Genomic DNA, 23,229 nt, shown 5'->3' with positions numbered 1-23,229 from the left:
GACAGGGTGCTGAAGGACAGAGTTTGCGGAGCTGGGGGGGAGCGGGGAGGGGGGACGGCGGCGGGGAATGCCCCTGCCAATCTGAACCAAATAGCTCATGTGCTTGGAGTCGATAACTGGCCCAAGCCAGTCCCTAAAAGCAGAACTTAGAAACCATATAAATAGACAATTCTGAGAAACCTAAACCACACCTTTGGTTCTCCCTGGCCTCTTTACCAATCACTCTATGCTAGAGACTCAAGAACTTTGGAAATCCTCTAATCAATCTCTCCATTTCACAGATGAAGAAACTGAGGCTCAGAGCAAAGGAGTTACTATACCCAAGGTCACAGAACCAGTTGGTGGCAGAACCAGGAAAGATGATTCTCTGCTTCCCTCCAAGTCCTTCTCCACACAAGGAACTCACTTCACGATGGGTGGGGAGAGGTGGAGGGCAACCTTGTCCCCAACCTGGTGACAGGAGTGACAACATGAAGACAGACAGTGTGACTTCACAAGGTCAGCAAGATGGTCCCCCAATATCCTGGGCACATGGCTGGTTTAAGATGAACCTGTCCCCCAAGCTAGAGCCAACCCATGCTTTCCCCAGGACTTTGTGTAAAAAGACTGTTTGTTTGTGGGGTTTTTTGTTGTTGTTTTTTGTTTTTGCTGTGGTCGCAAAGCCAGAAGGAGGGAAGTATGGGGCTGCGGGTGACCATTGAGCCCATCATGGGGCCAATGAGTCAAGAGGTGAAGAGAATAAGACAGAGCTCTGACATCATTCAAGCTTGGGGGCCCATGTGCATGAAGCCACAGGCACCTCAGTTCTATGATTCTCTTTTTGTTTAAGCCTTTTTGAGTTGAACTTCTTCTATCTCTTACAACCAAAATGTTCCAAACAGAAAATCTGTTTGCTTGGCGAAATAGCTCATGCATGTCTGGTTTTATATTAAAACAAATAACTGTATCTTCATTTAAGCTTTCCTTTTCACTTCCAATGACCAGGCACAAGATCTGGGTCAGTGTGACCTCCATTTCTGCTATTTACGGTAAGTAATATTGATATTGTTGGCAGTACTTTTTTCCAGAGACCATATTTGATGAATGCCTTGGGAAGCTGGCTCTATCCATTATGTAATGTACCTCATTTTTTTTTTTTTTTTTTTTTTTTTTTTTTTTTAGAATTTGTGTTTTGGGTCTGAATCAAACCAAAGCAAACTAAACCAACCAACCAACCAAAGTTCTCTATAGCTGTTTGCTCATTGATTTTCATTAAGCAGACAATGTCTTTCCTTAAAGTAAGCCCAAAGAGCTTACTGTCCCAATATCTACCTCTCAAAGGAAAGAAGGAAGGAAGGAAGGAAGGAAGGAAGGAAGGAAGGAAGGAAGGAAGGAACAAAATTACTCAAACTCAAACGCAACCAAGATTTGGAAAGAAATCTAATATTTATCTGGTCTAATATCTTCATTTGCCCCAGAGCTCATGGTGTCATAGTGAATTTTCCACATCTCAATTGCTTTTTTTATTCCCTCTGCATTCATCTTACAACTTAAAAATAAGACGAACTTTGTTGATAGAAATGAAATGACTTAAAATTTCATGTGCCCTTTGACCTAAGCAATTTCACTTCTAAAAACATGCATATAGCCCTAATTTCCTTATATGAAAGATTTGGTTACAATAGTCTTCATTTGTAGTTATTAAGTAACAATGTTAAATTGAAAACAAGAATGTTCTGTTTTAGGAAAGTGATTATGTCAAGTATAATCCACTAAACATAAGGCAGAAAAATATTTAATGACATAGAAAATAGTCTATGATAAAATATTTGTGGAAAAACATAGGTTATAGACTAATATATATGATCCCTTTTTGAGGGGAAATATTTATATCTACAGAAACAAAACTAATGTGTCAACACTAATATGTCCAAGTGGTAAAATTATAGGGAATGCGTGTTTTCTTCTTTTTGCTTTTATGTACTTGCTATATATTCTAAAATGAATATATTTTGTGCAATGAGAAAAAAATTATCAAAATTATAAATTAATAAAAGAAAAAAACTTGAAAGCTTGAAACCTCATGTGATCTTTATGAGTTGAGATATGGTGGATGGACACACCCTGTTGAGCTCTAAAGATCTTAAATGTTATTTTGAGATCCCACTTGGTTTGGAATTTGGGTAAGTATGGTTCTAGGATGGAAGTAACCAGCTGAAGTTTACCATTAAAAGGCAAGTCTTCAGGGTTCCTGGGTCACTCAGTTGGTTGAACATCCAACTCTTGGTTTCAGCTCAGGTCGTGATCTCAGGGTCATGGGATTGAGCTTCACAGTGGGGCTCTGCGCTCAGCTGGGAGTCTGCTTAGGATTCTCTCTCCCTCTCCCTCTGCCTTGCTCCTCCTACCCACCCCTCTCTCTTTCTCGAAAAAAAAAAAAATGTGCATCTCCAAGATTCCCAGGTTTCTGCTATGTCAACCTCCAATCACTTTGTAAGAGCCACTCAAACTCAGAGGAAAGGATGCCAAATGCTCATGTGGCTCTAAAGAGCACTGGGCACGTGGTGGAGGGAGGAGCAGTCAGAGCTGGTTTCCCACACAGAGGAGTGGCACCTGCTGATTCTCATCCCAAGGCTCACCCACTTCAGAAATGTGGTTTCCTCTTTTCCCTCCAAACCCACCTCCTGGCCCTCCTTCACCTCCTCCAGGAAGCCTGCCTTGCCTAACTTCTCTCCCCCATTTAGTTACTTCACAAAGACATCTTTTTCTGTGCTTTTTCCATTTTCTTTATTATTTTAAACTAAATAAATAAATTACTACTTGTTATGTAGGAATTCCTACATTCTAATGTTTAAATGTTTTTTCAATGTCTTTATGGTTCCTTTTTTGGTCTTCATACTTGTTGGGTTCTTCACTTCAATAAGGCATGGGCTATGTCTGCCTTTTCTTTATCATTATTATTAATTCCAAATTCCTGTTCTGGACCCTCCCTCTTTGCTGCCACCACAAGAGGTCAAAGGCTGTTTTGCCACTAATACACGGGGTCTCCTCTTTCATGCTGGATCAGATTTCCAGTAAACTAGAGGCATGCTACGCCAGGGAAAAGGTAGACATATACATTGCAAGACAGTGATATGCAGTGGATACTAATAAAACACACAGAAACCTCCCTGTGCTGCCAAGACTATATAGCATTTTGTTTCCATTACATCAATTTTTTTCTCCCCCTTTTGTGAGCATTAATCAAAGAAATGCAAAGAGCTCATTAAAGTGATAGATTGACTGAAAATGTAACCACCTTTACATTATAAACAGTTTCTTTATGCTCTCAGTGCTATGGGCTTTGTTTTTCAGCATTTGTCATGTAGTTCAAATGTCCTTTTACTTTTAAAACACCAAATGCCAAATGGGCCCCAGTTGTTTGGTTTAATATGAACCAATGGCCAGCGTAGCAAAAACCAGAGCTACAAAATCCCAGGCAAACTAAAACATCCATATCTTAAGGGCACAGAAAATTAAGGAGCTGTAAGAGATGGGCTTGCCAAGTGATCCAAGGCATTGCCATGCAATTCAGGAAAAGCAAAATCCCATCCCCGACAACTTTCAACCAGCTGTCTCTGAAAGGTTCTCTAGACAGGACGCCTGGCCTGAGAGAGCAGCCCGGGTAAACATTTGATAGCCCTTTAACAGAAAGCGCTGTAAATTTTTTCTTTTAAGTTTTAAAGGCTTTCCTGAATATATGTTTATGCTGGCAGATGAATATATAACTGGGATCAGGTATTTCCCATACCCACAAATCTTCACTAAAGAAGAGGTTGATTGGTGCTAATTTGATTTTGAAAAGTCGTTTACACTATAATCAATACCCTTGACCACAACCTGAAATGAACCATAACACTGTGGTTAAAAACTTGAATGCTGGAGCTAGACTGCCTGAGTTTGAGTGCAGCCTTGTTCATTTTCTAACTTTGCGATTTGGGGAAATTTTCTTAAATTCTGTGTCTCAGTCTCTTCATGTGTAAAATGGGAGAGTAATATGTCATGAAGATTAGGTAAGTTAAATAATACAGGCAAACTGCTTACAAGAGTGCCGGGAACAGAGGAAGCACTTCATAGGTACTAACCTATTTGATGATGACGATGACGATGTTGTCAACAATAGACTGGTAATGCTGACCGAGAAATGGACAGAGAATCAAAAGACATGGGGTTTAAGCCCAGGTTAACCCTTAACTCACTATGAGAACTCAGAAGGACTCAATGCCTTATCCCAACTCGGTTTTCCCATATATACATTTGAGGCAGATAAGGCAAGGCCCCATCCCTTCTTGTTCTCCAAAAACCTATCGTCCTAATTCTGGGGCATCGTACATGACACTGGAACCCTCATAACTCGGGTTTAATCACCTGATATTCAGGAATGACTGCAGAGTCGTCCATGGGGTTGTTTTTTTCTTAAGGAAGTGGAAGACACGAGCTTTTTCTTCTAGCATCCTAGCACATAGTCTGTATCAACAAACACGTGGATATATGCATACAAGAGACCCACACTAAATGCACCGTATCATGGCAGCCACGCAGCCTGCATATCACCACTCCCGTCACGACATCGTGTCGTCTTTCAGGAGTAACCCATAAGGCACGATCCTCCTGTCAGGAGCCTTGCATCCGCTCTACTCAGTAACAGACAATCCGGGTTCATCTCTTACTCTGTGATTACAGTTATGGCAACCGCTCTGGTCCTCAGTTTCTTCATCTGGAAAATGGGGCCGACTCTAATGTCCCTTTCGGCTCTGAAGTTTATGTCTCTTACGTGACCCCAAATTTTAAAAGTAAACGTGTACAGAACACACTGGCAAGGAGAATCAAGAGGATCTCTTTTCAGAGGCTCTAGCACAGATCCTGCCTTTCAATTGTATTTCATACCTTGGCCCGGAGAATGAAATTGCAGTGCTCAAACCAATGAGAAGGATGTACTTTCTCCAAAGTTGCTATAATGGCCAAAGAGGCCATAAATAACCATTTATTAAACAAACAGTATGGGCTAAAGGAAGAGAAACCGCCACAATTAGGCCCCTGGGGCCTGCAGGCATGGTACATAACAGTGGGACTCTCTCATAATCCCAGCAATATGTTACCAGTTGTTCCATTTTCTTGAAGTTATCTTCATAATCAAGATGCTATCCCAGCCATTGTGGGCTTTAGAACTATTTTTAATTTTAATTTAAAGAGCAATTAAGGAAAGACAATGGATACTCGGGATAATAAAGTAAGTGATTAGCAGCATGCAAATGACAAAGGCTTAATGATAATATGGTTCTAGTCTCCAAAGGGCTTGTCAAGAGAAAGCCCTTTCTACATGTGGTTGTTCAACTAATGTGTCTCAACCCACAATTACAACATTGCTGACACCATTAACCAGTGAAACAACATCACTTCGCGAAATCCTTGTTGTCTCATTAAAATGGAAAGGGTCAGGTAATTTACCAGCGTTGTATGTCTAGTTTTGTTGTTGGTAATTAGCAAACATTACCCAGCATGGACTCCCACTGGGAACTGGAGAAACTTTGTGAAATATTAAAGAGGAAAGTCTTTATATTTCACTAGAAAATTGAAAAGAGATGCAGTAATATTCTCCCTGTCACTCCCTTGCATTTAGGGAGAGTAAGGAGCAAGCTGGAACTCTTTAACTTAGAGAGACATGATCAGAAAGCACTGGGAAGTCACTGTTCAAATCAATACCCTGCATCAGGCTGTAAACTGGCAGACAGGGTTTACAAAAGGGGGTGGGGTGGGAGGACAGGAAAATTGCAAACTACATCTTTATTGCTTTTACTTAGGGTTTTTGAATTAATCTCCTTGAAATAGAGGAAAGGGGCTATAAAAAGTTTTCTCTTTGGAAGGCTTTGTAATTTAAATAAGCTCCAGAATTGTTTATTCAAAAAGTTATTGATATATATTTTTAAATGTAGAGATTGAGGAAATAGATCCCAGTGCACTGACTTCCTGCCTTTCTGCTTCTTAATGAAAGCCTCTATAGGCCCTGGAACCGAGACCCCGCCCGAAACGCTGGCCAGCCTTCGGTGTGTTGTCAGGAAGCAGAATGGTATCTTATTCTTTAAATGGAACTTTTGGAACATAAAACACATTCCAATAAATGTGAACAGAAAATTATGAATTCATTAAACTACTTTGGTATCTTGCGCTATATATAATATTTATATTCCGACTACTGTAAAATATGCTTTAATATCTTTAGGCAACTCTAAGGACTTAAATATTTATAAAATGGCTAAAGATAAAGTATGGCCCTTTTATTCCTACATACAGATGATGTAAGGCGTGCAATCAAAGACAATAACGCTCTCTGCCCATTTGTCATCTTAAAGGAGCAGATCACTGCGCCATCCCTCGTGTGCCATCTACATAAGAGCTGTTGCCGACACAGGCAACTCCAGAGGAGTTTGCGTCTTAAAAACTACCTAGAGTGCTATACTTCACAGAAAACAGGGCTTTCTGAAAATGGAGACAAAACAATAAATTTGCAGGCAAAACAGCTCCAAGAGGGGCTTCAAAATACTGCTGTATTTATCTCTGGGACATCTGGGAACAGGAAGCATTTTGATTTAATATTTCATAACATAGAGGCAATTGCTTCCTTGCATGGTATATAATTAATGCTCATAAAAAGAGGGTTTTTTAAAAATCTACAGTATCCTAAATGCAAATAAATAAATAAATAAATAAATAAACAAACAAATAAACAAACAAATGACACACCTGGACTTCCTTTAGAAACGTGGAACGGCCTCATATAATTCAATAAAAAGAAAGCCACCGTGAATTTATAATCACCTGGGGGCCTGTTAAAAGTAGGTTTATGGATTAAGTGTGAAACTTCACCCGTGACGGACTCTTTATTTACTGTCCTTCTTCGTCGTTGTACCCAGGGTTTGATTGATTTTCAAAATTCTTCCATTTCCTTCACTGCCGATGAGGATTAGGCATTCAGAGAACTACCTGCACCCACTGCCTTGACCTCTCCTGTGCACTCCCATGGCTGGGAACCACCTGGAAGTTCATGAGTCAAAGTTCATTTCTCATATAACTCGCATTTTTATAATGTCCCTTATGTGCGTTGCAAACGTCCCCAAAAGCACCCTTGGGAAGCTACCAGGTCCATGCAGATGCAGACAGACTTACTGAATCAGCAGCCCCATGTGAGAATCATAGATGGTGACCTCAAGTAACGAAGAGGCTAGCTCTGTGCTTCTCAACCCAGGCTGCACCTTGGGATCTCTGTTGCCTGTATCAAGTCTGGTTTAACTGCTCGGGGACGTGGGTCGGGTGAGGTTTGAAAGTTCCTTGGTTGATTGCAATGTGCAGCTAGGGTGGAAAACCCACGGGCTAGGCAAATTTGTTGAATCTGTATGCAAATATTTCTGCATACAACTAGGGGGAGGTATGGGGAGGGACAAAGAAAAGATCCATCGTTTTAGTAGGTACTTAAAGGGATCCAAGACCCCTTCCCCAATTAAAAACCAGAAGTTCCCCAGGTCTCCTGGCTGAGGGCCAAAATAATAACAACCATATATACATATATATATATATATATATATATATATGGGGGTTTTTTTTGAAGAAAATAGAGGCCAAGGAGGGAAGACAGGTGTCATTATCACCTAGCTGGAGCAGCATGGGCCCTACTCTGCCCATGGCAACTCTGGATACTTCAGTGAGCTGTCTGAGGCCAAGCCTCTCTGCTTCATAGAGAAGCTTCATTGTGTGGTCCCACACTAGCCTGTCTATGGAGGAAAAATCCCATTGGTCATTGTCCATCTGCCCCAGTTTTTCCTCAACTCCTCTGGAGGCTTCTGTAAATCTACCGTATCCAGATTGCTCAGCTCCCAAAGATGTTTTGGTTGCCACCATATTTGTTTTCTATGCATATCTACTGACAAGCAGAATCAACAGTTATTCCGGCTGCTAGGTACAAATGGATAACCCTATCTTGCCGTTTCTTACTTTGGGGGACCGAATGAAAGAAAAAAGTAAAATTATCCAAAAATAATAATAACAAAAATAGCTAATGTTGTTTGATCTCTGACTGCGTCCCAGTTACTAAGTGCTTTGCGTCCATTCATTCAAGACTGCCACGTGTGGTTGTGAAGGTCATCTAAGTGGCCGCCATTGTGGTCACCCCAGATGTCCCAGAGATAAATACAGCAGGCCATGTTTGTCATGAAGGCTCATCTAAGCAGGCACCACTCATGCCATGGACATGGCATATTTTCATATTTATTACAATATTTTTTTCATAGCAGACAGTAGGCAAGTGTATTGTTCAAACACAATCACATTACGAACATTTGTCAACAGGTAGAAGTAAAGTGTCTTGGAAAGGAGTGACTGTTTCTGACCCATGTAAAGGTACTAGATGGAAAAGAGAAAACCCTATGTCTTATTTACTTCTCAGAGCAATCTGATGAGCCAGGGGCAATTTGTATTCTCAGAGGAAACTGAGGTACAGAGAAGTTGAATAGTTTGCCCAGGCCTCATAGGTGGTGGAGCTCACATTCAAACCCCAACTGCTAGCTCTCGAGCCCACACATGCCAGCGTTCAACTTGACAGCAACTCCTGTTTCTCCAGCTGCTGATGTTTTATAAAACCCCTCTGGGGCCATCATCTCTTCAGATTCACACACGGTCCCTGAGGGTACTTAGGTGGGGCCACTTGAACAAACCTTACTTTATAGATGAAGAAACGAAATCATAAAGTGTTTATGCAAAGTCAAATAACACGTGACGGCCACAAGGAGGATTTAGAACCTGGTTCCTGACCCTACATGATTATGTTGTCACTCTGACGGACCCATGTGTGATCCGGCGTCATAAATTAGAGCGACAAAACCCATCCACTGAATTCGTCCTGCCCAGGTGCTCAGGCACCATTGGCTAGCCCGCTGCGAGGAGAAGTGTCCATCTCCACGTGGCCAGGAAACTCTCCGAAACCATTCAAAGCTCCCTGGAGCAGAACGCAGAGATGGTTTCTGCCCTTTGTTGAACTTTGGGGGTCTCGGTCCCACAGCTTCCTCAGGCCTTGGGCTGGTTTTGGGCGACACCACCCACAATGAGCCCAGGGAAAGGTTGAGGATCGGGAGCTATTAGTAAAGGTGAAAGGACTGGAGTGATTTACTAGAGAACGTTTGGACAAGTCTGACAAGTTCAAGGTCCTCGGTCTTTGCAGCCCTTGCCCAGTGGCCAGCAGTCAAGTGAATGGAGAGCGACTAAAGCCTGGAAGGAAAGGATGTGGTATTTAACAAAGTATCCAGCTGCTTTATCTCATATGAGGGCCAGCGAAGCCAGCACAGACCACAAACAACGGAAATGGGGATTAAATCGTTCGTTTGCTCACTCCACAAACCTCTACAGGCTTCTACTGGGCGTGAGCTATGCATTTCAATATATTTGTGACAGTTGGTGGGGGATGGGGAGATCAGTGAGATGACAGACCACACCAGGCCATCCTTTTGAGGGCCTATCCAGGTTCACAGTGACCTCCCCTACAATCCTTCCCTCTGACACCCTGAGACCTTTAAGGCCCCTCTGTTCATCAGCAGACACATAGCCAAGTGCCCCTTTGCGAGCTACACTTGGCCTTTCTTGCTCCTGAGCTTTCTCCTACTCTGCCTCAGCCTCTTCACCTGCCTGTAGCCCCTTTACTTATTGATAATCATTCCTATTTTCAAATTCAACTCCACTTATTCTAGAACTCCTGCCCCCGACCACTGCTGCCCAAAGCAGCCTCTGCCTTCTCATAACACACCGTGTGGTGACATCCCTGTGGCTCCTATATCTGGTAGAAACTCTTTACTGGAGATATGCAACAAGATGCTCAAAGACTACTACACTGCTATTCTAGAATTTGGGGGATGATTTCCACTAGAACATTCCTTATACTTGAAATACTTAAGAACCACTCAAACTCCTTAAATATTCTATAAATCCAGAACTAAAGTAATTTATAAATCCATTGGTTTCTTTGCAGGTCCCTTTCTAAGAAAAGAAATAAAGGTTTTAGGGCTTCATATGAGTTTTTGGTTATAAATAGATGGATAAAGACAAAAATCCATTGGATGATTGGTTAGGCTCATTTGTTGGCTCCTGTCTTGCAAGTTATCACCACAACATGTGGATTAAGCTCATGCCTCAGAAAATTACAAATGACCCACACCAGGCATTTTGCAAGGTACTCTGGAATGTTCCAGACCCCATATTGTTAAATATGTGTGTTCAGGTTATGCCACACAACTTATTTTATATGTCTGTGCCATTTCTGCCTATGGATCCTATTAGTTCCATGACAGCCTGACCATGGAAGGAGTGGAGACATTAACCTTCGTCGTGGGCTATAAACCAAAGTATTGCTCAGGAAAAGAACTCTTGACTGACTCATCCTTATCCAGAATCTCATCAGGGCCCTTAGAGAGTCCATAGCATGAGAAGACTTCTTTTACTTTTCTTTGATTATATAACCACACTTTCCCCCCAAAGGACCATTTATCTGGACCATTTTCTGAGTATAACACACCACCTGAAATCCTAGGCTTTGGGGGCTAGTGTGGTCTGTTTATTCTCATCTACTGCCTTTTGTGGACACGTCCGCTTGGAGAGTGGGATGACTCAGTAAAACCTGGAAATGTTTTGTAAGTGTCTGGACAACAGAAAGCAATATCAGGGTCTCAAACTTCCCACCGTTGTACTGACAGCTCCAAAATCAAATCTATATTAACTGGGCAAAAAGCTCCAACAATTAAACTGCTCACAGAGGCAGGCTAAGCAGAGCTCTTCGTACTTCTCTCAGCTCTACTTTTGTTCGCGTAGTTGTTGTAGCAAGGAAGACTGGGACCAAGAGAATCCCAGTGTCTCTGCTGGGGCAAGGAGGGCCAGGGACCTACCAAATGTGGACCCACGGAACAAGAATATTAAACAACAACGACAACAACAACAACAACACCCTGAGTCCCTCTGGGCATAAGGAGAAGTTTAGCATGCCCAGGGATGCTTCCATGACTCTTAAAAGCAGACGTATAGATTCAGGCCTGTTGTCATGAGAACAGCACTGGTTCTCTTTTATGGAGCTGACCGATGTGGTGAGGAAAGCACGAGCTTTGGAATCAATTTGGACATCAACTCCGTGTACTCTTGACAAGCTATGAGACTTTGGGCAAGTTGCTGAATTTTCCTGGGCCTCAGTTTCCTCATCTGTAAAATGGAGATAAATGACCTCTGCCTTAACAGGTTATCGGGAAGATAACTGAGATATTGCATACGAATGCAAAAACAGGACTTACAATTTTTAAGAAGCAGCATTAACGACACAGGCAAGTTTTAAGGTGGAAAGTCTGATGTGAAGACGATGAGTTCGGCCCAACCCCAGCGCCACCCCACATCTGTTTCCTGTCTCTGAAGCTAAGATTTTCTTTCCCTGCCACTGTCCCAAGCTGGGCACAGCGCGAGTGGGGGACTCCATCTACTCTGCATGCAGTCGGAAGGAAAAGGCGATTTGGTCCATTTTTATTTTTAATCCCCCACCTCCACTCCCCAAGGAAGATCCACATGTACGGAAGGCCGAAAATCCTCAGGGAGCCCAGGCTTTCCAGTCTCCTGTTAAAACTATTCTTCTGTCTATGGTTCCTTATTTTCGTTGCTGGGAATCTATTACCAGAATATCAATGGCGGTCTTAAGAGGATCCCTCAAGTGGTAGAATGTGCTGCGTAGGACAAATTCTCCCACGTTGAAGTCACCTAGAAAGCAGCCGCACATGCTGCTTCGCTGACATCCATGTGCACCCGGTGCCGAGATCAGTCTCGTCCTGTCCGCCGAGGAGGCGCACCTGGGCAGGCCCCTCTCTGCACTGGAGACCGGCCCCAGCCCTCCTCTCTGCACTGGAGACCAGCCCCAGCCCTAAGCCAGATTTTCTTTATTGGTTGGTAAGCTCTTTTAATGAAATGTACTACTCTTATTATAAAGGACTCAAAATAAGATCTAAATCACAAACCAATAAAAGAAAATTATTGGGCTGGGTATCTAAAGTTACTACCTAGAGGCTACCCTAGCACGGTATTTATAAATCTCTGAACAGTTAAGTATAATTGTCTTTCTGGTTCTGGGGACTGAAGCCAACAGCAGTTTCAGTTACAACTGGAGAAAAATATTTGAGCACGGAGCTTTGTTCATTCGGTGGGTAGAGGGAAATGGCTTCTCCCCCCCCCCACCCCCTTTCAGAATGAAGAGAGAATCTCGTGGCAATGGATGTTATATAGGGAGCAGCTGAAAAAAAATGCTTCTCTGGTTTCAGGGAGGGAGAACGTGTGTGAGGATCTGTGTATGGGTACATTTGCGAGTGGGGGGCTGGGGAGTGCAGAGGGGAGGCTGGGGGAGGACAGAAAAGGGGAGCATGGGGAAGGACGGATGCGGAGGGTGACATGGGAGTTGAAGATGGGGGTGGTCTGTCAAATGAATGGAAAAGCCAGATGTGCGGCTGCTTACCCTCTGCCTCTGAGACACAGAGACAGTGCCATTCTGGAAGGACGTGAAAGCTTTCACTAAAAGACCCGTTAGAACCCCAATCCCACCAAAAGCCACAGCGCTCTCTCTGGAGTAAGAATGTAGATCATTGAAAACACGGATCACCCTTGTAGTAAAAATAAAGAAAATACCACAGACCCTCAGTTATAAAGGACCAAGAACTCATCTGATCCAATGTCCCTCTCATCACAAAGATCGCGTCAGTAACTTTCCCTTGGCACGCAGACATGTGGTGACAGAATGCTCACTACATTTTTAGGCAGCCCATTCTGTTCTGGAAATGTCTTCCTTATGTGGGGCTAAAATCTGGTTCTCCTTCATCATTAGTCGTCGGTCCTGGTTTTTCCAGGGGAGCAGAAGATAAAATGGCCCTTTCAACCCACTACCCCCTGTTCTCTTAACTGCTTAGCAAGTAACAGCTTGTCCCAGCATTTCCCCGTGCTGACCATTCCCTTGGTGGCATTCTTGAGTTTGTTAGTTCTTCCCTTCAAACCTTCGTAGTTCTTGACACACTCCCTCTCAGAACGACCAGGATGAAACAACCACGACTCAAAATAAATCACATTTCTATCAACAAGGTTTATGCTGCTTGTCTTCAGTGATTATCTGAAACTTAATGCTCAGTGGTCTTCATTACATTCCATCCTGTGGCTTTTGTCCCCAAGTGCCAGGTTAGGAAAGTCCCTTCAAATCCCGACTTCTGCCATTCAATAATTTCGAGGTCCGAATCCACACAGCTTCCCCCAAAGACAAAAGAGAAGTCACATTTTCTTCTCTGGAACAGTAAAAGAAATCTCAGACTTTAGGATATGCCCTATGCCCCCAATTAATGCTGTCTCTCCAAGGACCACGGACATACTTCCAAAGAAAAATGTCATTCCCTACTTGAGGCTGTTAACCTTTGTTGAAATGCAGACAAGAGAGAGCATCTGCTTATGTGTGGGTATCATTTAGTGTCACCATGGCTGAGGGTCACAGAGGGCTGGAGGAACCGTGGTGTGTGTGTGTGTGTCTGCACGTATGTGTGCTGGTATGCACACACATACATGCGTGTGTACCTAGTGGTGGGTTTGTGTAAGCCACTATATATTTTTTTAACCTGGTGGTTATAGGGAGGCATAGAATATAAAAAAAGAAACCTAGAGGGGTGAGGAAAAGCAGCCAGGGGACGTTCATTCCGGGTTTTGGACATATGTTCCTCTGTCCCTTGGGAAGCTGGGAGCCCAGCTCGGCTTGTGGATGGATCCTTAGCTTCTACCAATGTTTCCCTCTGTCCTTTCTAAGATGCTCCTCATCCTTCTGCCTTTCACCTCTCTCTCCTCGGACCTCTCCCCGAGGCTCTTCTCCACTCGTAGAGCATGAGCACGGGGCGGGGGGGACTGTTAGCTGGGACCCTCTCCTGCATGCAGGAGTTCATCTCCACCCATCTGCCTTTCATGGCCCCCTGATTTTCTGCCAAATCTACATAGATTTGTACCCTGGCTAGAACCCAACCTCAGCAACACCACATTCTCCCGCAGCCAGACCCTCCGTGCTGAGGCCTCTTCCCGTGAGCGCATCGCTGTCTTCTGTCACTGAGAAGGAAGCTCACGATCACGCAATCTGCTTTACATCTACTCTGTCTCACAGTAAAATAACATTCCCTTCTTTTTCCGGTTCAAGGTTCCTGGTTTCCTGGATAACCACTGTTCCTACACACACCTGGGCATCCTCTTTTTTCCCCCCTCCAAACAATGCTTCACAGGGCTGCCAGATCAATGTCTCTGAAGCTCAGGTCCAATCCCATCACTCTCCTGCTCTGAAACCTGCTGTAGCTCCCCAGTGCCTACTGAAATATTTATAGCTTCATAACTCAAAATTTTAAAAAATCCCTCAATGCCTAACCCAAATTTCTGCCTCGGGTGTCCCTGCTGTCTTACACATACCCTGTATTCCAGCCCAATTGTACTCATCACTGTCACCCGAACACGTCTCCAGGTCCCCCTGCCCCTTACTTCTATTCTCTCTGACTGCAGCCAGCTCTATCTGTTTCCACCTGCTGAAATACTATACATTTTCAAAGAGTCTCTCAAGCCACTCTCTTTCTCTTCCTGTCCCATGTTAGCCTCCATAGACTGTAACTCTTTCCTGGGAATAGACCGGCCTTTGGAAGCAGAGCTACACATTTGCAGAGAAGGGTGCCAGGACAGGGAATGTGCTTCATGCACCCGTCTCCCCAGCAATGCCTGGCATGCACAGTCTGGGCACACAACAGCTACTTAATAAGGGTTTGCGGAATTGGATTGATACCTTCAGGACAGGTAGCATGAATCTGAGGAATGCAGAGCATGTAACAAGAAACGGAACCACAGAGGAACCTTAACACCAACATCCAAATTTAACGCTGAGGTCAAACCACACATGCTCCGTCTTCTTAAAGAAACCCAAGCTCGCCAGGGGAGCATAAGGCTGGCTCTGGGGTGAGCAATGTTGCTTTTTGGTAACAGCGTGCTGCTGGATCTCTGCGCGTCTGTCTCTCTCCAAAGCTGTGGCCAGGAGGAAGGCCTGTCCACTGGGCAACTAATATCTTTCACTTATCACCATGAGACACGTGACAGAGTCAAGACGGCAGATAGAGCCAGTTGGTAGAAACCAGAGCCTGGTCTCCAGCACCTCCCCTACCCCCTTTCTCTCCACTTAATGCTTTTTAGTCTCAGGAAGCTGATGACAATCCAGAAAATAGGAAAGAAAGAAGGCAGACCAATGAACTAAGCCAACAGCACTGTCCTAAAGAAGTAAAATAGTTTACCATTTGGGATCCCTGGGAGATGAGGAGACCCCAGCTAAAACCATTACTTCACTCCTCAAGGCCTAGTTTTCGCTTCTTTCCAATCAAAATGGCAACCTCCTTACCACATAGCTCTCCTCTGAGGACCACTCAGGCAGTGGGTCTTAACCCTGGCCACACATGGCATCATCTGGGAGTTTATAAAACTCCTCACGGCCAGGTTGTACCCCAGGCCAGTTAAACCACAGTGGCTGAGGTGTGACCCAGCAGCAATATTTTTTAGAAGTTTCTCAGATGATTACAATGTGTAGCCCAGGGTGAAAACTAGCGATCTAAGAAACATGTATCATCTCACTTGGCAAAATGCCTACCCCAGAATGGCGGCAAACGTTCATGAGCATTAATATTATTACCACAGCTCTTATTGGCGCTGGTGCTGCCGGTGGATGAATGGTTTTCAGCGTCGTGCCACCAAGCTCTGTTCTGGCTCTGCAAGGAATATTTCATTCTCCAAGCTCATCACACATTCCTCTGTCAGATCAAACCTCTCACACTTCAGCTCTCCCATGCCTTTGCCTCACACCCTATTCTTTGACCTCATGGGGATTTATTTCCTGCTTTGTTTTGGCCTCTTGGTCTATAAGCCCCAACACTGGTTTGACTTGTCCAGCTACCATCTTAGACCTGGTAGCCACTCATTTTCATATACTCTCAACAGCTCCATGGAATCCTTCACCTCCTCTGAATCTCCATCCCAGATGAAAACCATTTTGTATGATTTTTGTTGTTTCTGCCAAGAACTTCAGAGAAAATCGCAGAGCTGTGTTGACCAGCATCACGGCACCAACGTAAATCCAATGCCGGCTGGCCCTCACCAGTGCCCACTCATGCTCTCACCTCGCTCCAGGCACCTCCCTTACATGTTTACTGCAATGTCTGCTCTGAAACTTTGTCACCATCAGTCCCCCATCCCAACTGTCCTGGCCCCTTAGATCTCCAGGGAAAACCAAACTGGCCGCTTCCATGAAGGAAGCAGAGCCACCAGACTGAGTTGCCTCCAGCTTCATCTTCGCCATCTAGCCTTCCGTCTCAGAGGGACGGGAGTCATTCCTTCTCCTTTTCAAGGCTACATCATCTTCTCCGACTTGTCTCTGTTCCTCTCTCTATCATTTAACAGCCCTCTCCTAAAGCTTCAACCTTTCCCTCTCTATGTGGTGTCACCTCAGTTTCCTGTAGCCAACAAATATGGTGTATTTCTCCACATTCTAAAAACAAACAGGATATCTGTTCTTTGACAAGATCCTCTGAAATATCCTATCTCTCTCCCTATCAGCCCTTGAAGGAGTAATATACGGTCTTAAATTCTCACCTCCCATTAATGCTTCAGACCCCTGATTGCCAGCTCCTACTGGCAACAAGTTATTCAACTATTCTTGCCAAGGTCATCAACAACTTCTTGAGGGTCAAATGTGCCATTGCCTTTTTTAGGACCTCATCTATTTGACTTTTTTGTAGTATCTGACAGTGCTAATCATTGCTTCCTTTCAAATCAGTCCAGCCCAACACATTCTTATGGCATGTCAACTCTGTCAGCTCCTGGGCTTGAGGCACTGGGGAATGGAGATGAGCAAAAGAAGAGTCCTTGTGTCTCAAAGAACCCACAGTCTACTCAAGGAAACACATGTTTCGAATGCACATACAACGAATAATTAGGATACATTCTAAACTGCTTTCTGGAATTTACTCAACTCTCTTCCCTTTTACCTTTGACAGCATCTGCTCCTATTTCCTTAAATTTTTGCCCTCAGCCCCTTTCACTGGATTCTCATCCTCTGTTTGTCCCTTCAGTGTTGACATCTCCAAGGTTCCAGGTTTGGCCCTTTTCTCTTAGTTGCTCTGCCTTCTCTCCCTGGGAAATAGCCACACTCAAGGCCTATACCTTGTCCATCACCAATGATTTCCAAGTCTGTACCTTCAAACCTGATTTTATCCTGGTAGCTGCATGTTTGTATTTCTCGTTAGATATCTTATTAGATATCCTACTTTCAACTCAGATGGACCAGGACCAAATTCTTTACCATCTGCCACAGGCCTATTTCTCCTCTTGAGTCCTCAGGTTATTTAATCACTTTTATATCCACCCAGTAGCCAACCTCGAAACTCATTACCAACTCCTCATTGCTGCTCATTCACACCTCCTTCCCACCCAACTGGCCCTCAATGGGCTGGCTATCTTTCCTATTTCAAATCCACCTCAATTTCGGCCTTGCCCTTGTGACTGACATCACTACAGCTGTCCTGTCAGCACTCATCCATCCCTTGATGTCTACTGCAACTGTCTCCCTACATAGCTCATGCTGCCATCTCTTTCCACATCTAAACCATGCTCATATCCTTGCCTGTTATCTTTTTAAAAGATGGATTTAATCATCATCTTCCTAACACCCCAGCCCTTAACAAGGCTATAAGCCTATGCTCTAGACCTGCCCTGTCCAATAAGGTGGCCACCAGCCACATGCCTGTATTTAAATTTAAACTTATTAAATAAAAGGGAAAAAAAGCAGCTCCTCAGTCACACTAGCCCCATTTCAAATGTTCAACAGCTGCATGCATTCAACTCACAATGTCACCTCTTCTTGGAAGCTTTCTCAACTCCTTAAAATATATAAAACGAGGAGCCTTATGTGCTCTTGTATTTCTAGCCTCATCCTTGTCTCATTGCACTGTAATCGTTTATGGGGGCACCTCCTCCATTCATCTGAGCCCTCAAGGATAGTGATTGGCTAAATCCAAGTCATCTTTGTGTTCTGGACTTCTATCGTGCCTGAGGTATAGCGGGCACTCATTTATTCCTCTCTCTTTCTCTCAAGAGCTACCCTCACTAGAAGGTTAACCAGGAAGAAATTCGAAGATGCTCATTTCATAATGCAATACAAAAGCACAAAAGGAAACTCAATCACACGCTCCCTCTTTTCAGGTACTGACTCAAGCGGCTCTCTGAGAACGGACCTTCCTTCCTCTGTTCACCCTCCCCTTTCAAGATCGCACTCAGTTCTCGTCTTTTAGAACCACAGGGAAACAGTCTGGCAAGAGCCACTGTTGTACCAGTTGATTTAAATTGAAATGTTTTCCCCAGATGAATGCGTGCTAAATAATACACCAGCTCTCCAGCCAAAGGGAAGTGACAGGCGCTCTGTAAATAAAGGCACTTAGTTGCTGGTAAAGAGCTGTAAAGTGGTTCTGAGCTGATGTTTGCTGACCAGCAAGAAGCAGCTTCACCTGCTTTATATAATTGTCACTGCAGTCTTGCCTGCTGTATATTAAAACTGCATCTCATAGACCCAGCTGTCACATTGGATATACCATCCAGCTTGGGGTATGCCACCTTTCTCTGTAATTGTTTTTGACAACCAGGCATCACATCTCAGATCTTTCAGAAAGCGTCTGGTCCAGAATCCCTAGGCTGGGCCAGTTCTGACACCATGTGGGCTGGAACAGTGACACCAAAAGGCATTGTGAATAGAGAAGAGGGAAAAGAGGTTTTGTTGGTCTCGGAGACGAAGCAATGCAGAGTGGCAAGTGTCTGAACGCAAGTCTCAACAAAGACTCTATCTCCTCAACATTAAGACGCATTTTTCATGTTACACTGTATCATGTTAGAAAAACTTGCCATAAAAATGCATGGGTATTTTGACCCCAAAGCACACACTTTGCTTTGCCCTGAGTCCACATTTCCATCCTGGTGAGTTCTGGAGAGAGGTTCATGTAGCCCTCAAGACAAAGCAAAAGGATGAGGTTTCATAAGGAGTACAGAATAAATTGCGATGAAAGCGGAGTAGCAGTGGCCAGAAATCTGTCATTATCACGGAGGGGAAGTTAGAATTGCTTCCCCCGATGGAAAGAGGAACACGAAATCATTTGTACACTGTAATTCCAACTCACCTGCACTGTGGTGGTGACAAATGCCCAGATGAAGGGTAGTGAGAACATCTGAGGCCAAGGAGCATTCCAGCAGGTCCAGAGAGTCTCAAGGAGGGACAGTGGTGGGGAGACCTAGTTTGTCCCTCGAGCCCCATGGGCTAGGACGAAACCAAGGAGTGGGCTGCACGATGAGCAGCCCAAGGTGAACCCAGGGCACTTGCCCATCAGAGAGAAAGTCACTTCCTGTGCTGATGGCCACTGCTTTGGAAAGTCAGAGTGTCCCCAGAGGAGAGTGTTAGAAACCAAGGACAAGAGAAGAGCACACAGAGTAAGAAAACAAGGGGAAATGTGGGCTCAGTGTGTCTATAGTTCTGGCAGTCTCTCACTGAAAACAGAACGGACTGCTTGCAGGCTCCACTGTGGACCAAGAGTCTGAAAATTCCCACGAGCCCTAAGATACATCCTCTGTCTTCTTTTGGCATGTGTGTGTGTGTGTGTGTGTGTGTGTGTGTTTCTTTTTTTTTTTTTTTTTTTTTTTGCAAGAAAAATAAGCTCCCTTTCCCTTTCTTCTTTCTCTCCTACCAAAACCTATTTTCCTGGCTTATTCTTATGTCGAAAACAGAAAAGGGAAGGCTTTTGAGAATTGGGTATGTGCAGAGGGGAGGGGACACATTTTTACCAGTTTGGCCATCATATAGGATCTGAGAGGTTGGGATCTGGCTTCTGAGAGCTGGAAGGAACACCCACGTCAGATGCACACATAACTCAATCGTGCATTGAGATTCTGATCCTTGGGACTTGACAATCACAGCTATTGAATTGGGAGAAAACAGACATGTATTTTCCTGCCCCCCCGCTCAGTTCCATCTCCCCCTCCCACCACCGCTCCCCGAAGGGAGTGCTTCTCCTGCTTCCACTTCTTTCCATTCTCCTTGCTAGCTCCTGCCAGGAGAAGAGGAGCGTCTGATCGGGTCGGTCAGCGTGTTCACTGGACCGGGTTTTGTTAGCGTGCAGATTATTATGCCTTAAAGCAGTGCACACGAGTCACCTGGGGACCCCGTTAGAATGCAGATTCGGACCCAGGAGGTTTGGGGTGGGCATGAGATGCTGCATCTCTAACAAGCCCCTTGGGGGATGCCCAGGCTGGGGCAGAGTTAGGAGGACACACATTAGAACAAGTACTTAAAGGCAGGAACCAAATGGTGGCTTGCCTCTTCCACTTCCTAGAAGGTCAGCTTCCTGTCTCCTCATATCCTCTGTCGCCTGTGCTCCCTGCATAGGCAGGGAGGGCAGGAGGCAGGCTCTGGCTCGCCAGTACACAGCGGGGTAGGTGAGACTCTCTTTCAGAACTTTGACATGTTGCTCTTCCCTGCAGCCCAGCTGGGCAAGTGGATACCAAGATTTAGATTTGGGGGAGAGGGAGGGGACGGTGGCGTGGAGAGGTAAAACCCAGGCTTCAGACTATATCAGTCAGGGTTATCTCAAGCCACTCCTAACAGATACATGAAAAAAATGCTCCACATCATTCATCATCAGGGAAATACAAATCAGAACCACAATGAGATAGACCACCTCATACCAGTCAGAATGGCTAAAATGAACAACTCAAGAAACAACAGATGTTGGCAAGGATGCGGAGAAAGGAGAACTCTCGTACGCTGTTGGTGGGAATGCAAGCTGGTGCAGCTGTTCTGGAAAACAGTATGGAGGTTCCTCAAAAAGCTAAAAATTGAGCTGCCCTATGACCCAGCAATTGCTTTACTAGGTATTTATTCGAAGTATACAAAAGTGCTGATTCAAAGGGGCACCTGCACCCCAATATTTATAGCAGCATTATCAACAATAGCCAAATTATGGGAAGAACCCAAATGTCCATCGACTGATAAATGGATAAAGAAGAAGCAGTATATATGCAACGGAATATCACTCAGCCATCAAAAAGAATGAAATCTTGCCATTTGTAACAACGTGGATGAAACTAGAGTGTATTATGCTAAGCAAAATAAGTCAGAGAAAGACAAATATATGATTTCACTCATGTGGAGTTGAACACAGGGGAAGGGAAGGAAAAATAAAGTAAGATAAAAACAGAGAGAGAGGCAAACCATTAGAGACTCTATAGTTAAGAGAACAAACTGACGTTTGTTGGAGGGGATGGGGGTGGGGGATGGGGTAACTGGGTGACAGCCATTAAGGAGGGCACTTGCTGGGATGAGCACTGGGTGTTATATGTAAAGTGATGAATCATTAAATTCTACCCCTGAAACCAATACTACACTCAAAGTTAACTAACTTGAATTAAAAAAAAAAAGAAACAAAACAACAACGACAACAACAAAAAACGACTGGAAGCCAGTAGAGTACTCCAAGTATGAAGAAAATTAGATGTTGACGCAACCATCAGAAGGGCTGTAGGAACAAAAGTCGAAGAGGCCACCACTGGCCGTTTCACTTCAACACGAGGTGGAAGTTTCCCCTGCTGCAGGCCTCAAGGCAACACAAAGGCCACTGCACCCCTCAGTCCCTAGCAGCAAAGCCGGTGATGCGCAGAAAGCTCCCCGAAGAGCTGCTTTCAACCTCGCGTCTGCTCAGGGTTGGGCTGCCGCTGCCTCCAAAGAACCCAGGCCTCTTTGCCTTTTCCAAATTTCAGATCTCATCCCTGCGCCCCGCTCTCCTTGGCAGGTGCCGGCCCCAAACTGTGCAGAGAAGAGGATTCTGGGAACGGCTGCTCCCAGCTTTGCTGCGCTGTTGAGCCGCTGTGGGAAGGCGGTGGTGCTGAGCTGCGCTGACAGAAGGCCATGGCTGGGCAGCAGGACGGAGCTGCGCTCTCCCGTCGGTAAGATGGCGCCCCCCACCCCGGCCACGCTAGTTCTCACGGGCCGTGCTCCCTCCACCTTCGGTCCTGGAATCATGGGCTTCAGGCCCCCCCCGGACCCCCAGGGCCACCCGTCTGGTGGAGCACTGACGGCAATGACCCTGCGGTTCGCGGCAAGCCTGCGCTGAGGCCTCGCATCCCACCCTGCCGCGGCCCTGAATAGTGAGGCGGTTTGTGACGAGGTTTGGCTGGGCTGCCTCTCTGCGACGTCTAGCTGACACCTTGACTAGCAGCTATCTGCCCAGGAGCCCAGAGAAAGTGACAAGGAAGATGGGGGCAGAGCAGAGAAGGCAGAGGTGCGTCATTTAACTGTCGTGCCTCCTGTCGAGGACGTGTGGCCTGATGAGCATCCCTTCTTCCTAAATGACTTCTCATGTCTGGAGCGTCCCCACTGTCCAGCAGTCACCATCCGTAGGTCAGCATAGAACAGGGTAAAGCTGAACACCCCCGCGCAGCAATAACAATGGCAAAGCCTAACGTACGTCAATGGCAAAAATACGTACTGGAGAGACACATTAGGAATTGTTCCCGCAGCATCTTTCCGGTGCCTGACATTAAGCAGGTGACCCCGGTCATCAAGCCGCTGTTTGGGAAGACTGAGGGGGTGGCAATTTAGGCTGCTTTCCTCTCCGGGATGGCAGCCTATTCTGAGTGTGGGTGTTCAGGTCTCAAGCCTGCTTCCCGCGATGGTAAGAAGCAGCAGCAGATGCCCCTTTGAAAGCCATCCCAGCGACCGCGGGTTTCACTGCCAGGCAGGCTGATGTGAGCCTCTTTGAATTACTGAGTGAAGGATATCCCTCTTGCCAGCCCTTGTCCCCTGTAGGCACAGCAGAGAAGTATTACAGGCTGTCCTTACCTTGGGAATTAGCTTGCAAGACCCCGATGCTGTCATCAAACTGCATAGATTTGATGTTGAGTGACGCCAAGATGCATTCCTTGTCCTGCAGCGAAGTATCATCAATATTATTCTGATTGGCTGACAGGATAACGCACATGTCACAGAGGTTGATGTTGACGGCCCTTAAATCAGCCCGACTTAATGGCGTACCCTTTGGCATAGAGGAAAGAAAAAAAAAGAAGCAGCAAAAGTGAGACCGA

General features: G+C 45.0%; 1 protein-coding gene and 1 long non-coding RNA gene across 2 annotated transcripts in view; one reads left to right on the top strand and one right to left on the bottom strand.

Moving 5' to 3' along the window:
- KCNMA1 (potassium calcium-activated channel subfamily M alpha 1) overlaps positions 1 to 23,229 on the bottom strand; it is a 250,752-nt gene that overhangs the window by 43,843 nt on the left and 183,680 nt on the right. The window contains exon 17 of the mRNA XM_040623777.1: positions 22,988 to 23,180. Coding sequence (XP_040479711.1) covers positions 22,988 to 23,180 — 193 coding nt within the window. The remainder of the gene's footprint in view (positions 1 to 22,987; positions 23,181 to 23,229) is intronic.
- LOC103667852 lies at positions 69 to 2,266 on the top strand. The gene is made up of 3 exons (XR_569881.2): positions 69 to 498; positions 985 to 1,028; positions 1,162 to 2,266. It is a non-coding gene; the product is annotated as an uncharacterized LOC103667852 (long non-coding RNA).

Source organism: Ursus maritimus, unplaced genomic scaffold, assembly GCF_017311325.1.
Source record: "Ursus maritimus isolate PB19 unplaced genomic scaffold, ASM1731132v1 scaffold_7, whole genome shotgun sequence".
NCBI lineage: Eukaryota > Metazoa > Chordata > Mammalia > Carnivora > Ursidae > Ursus > Ursus maritimus.
This window is presented reverse-complemented; position numbering and strand designations above follow the sequence as displayed.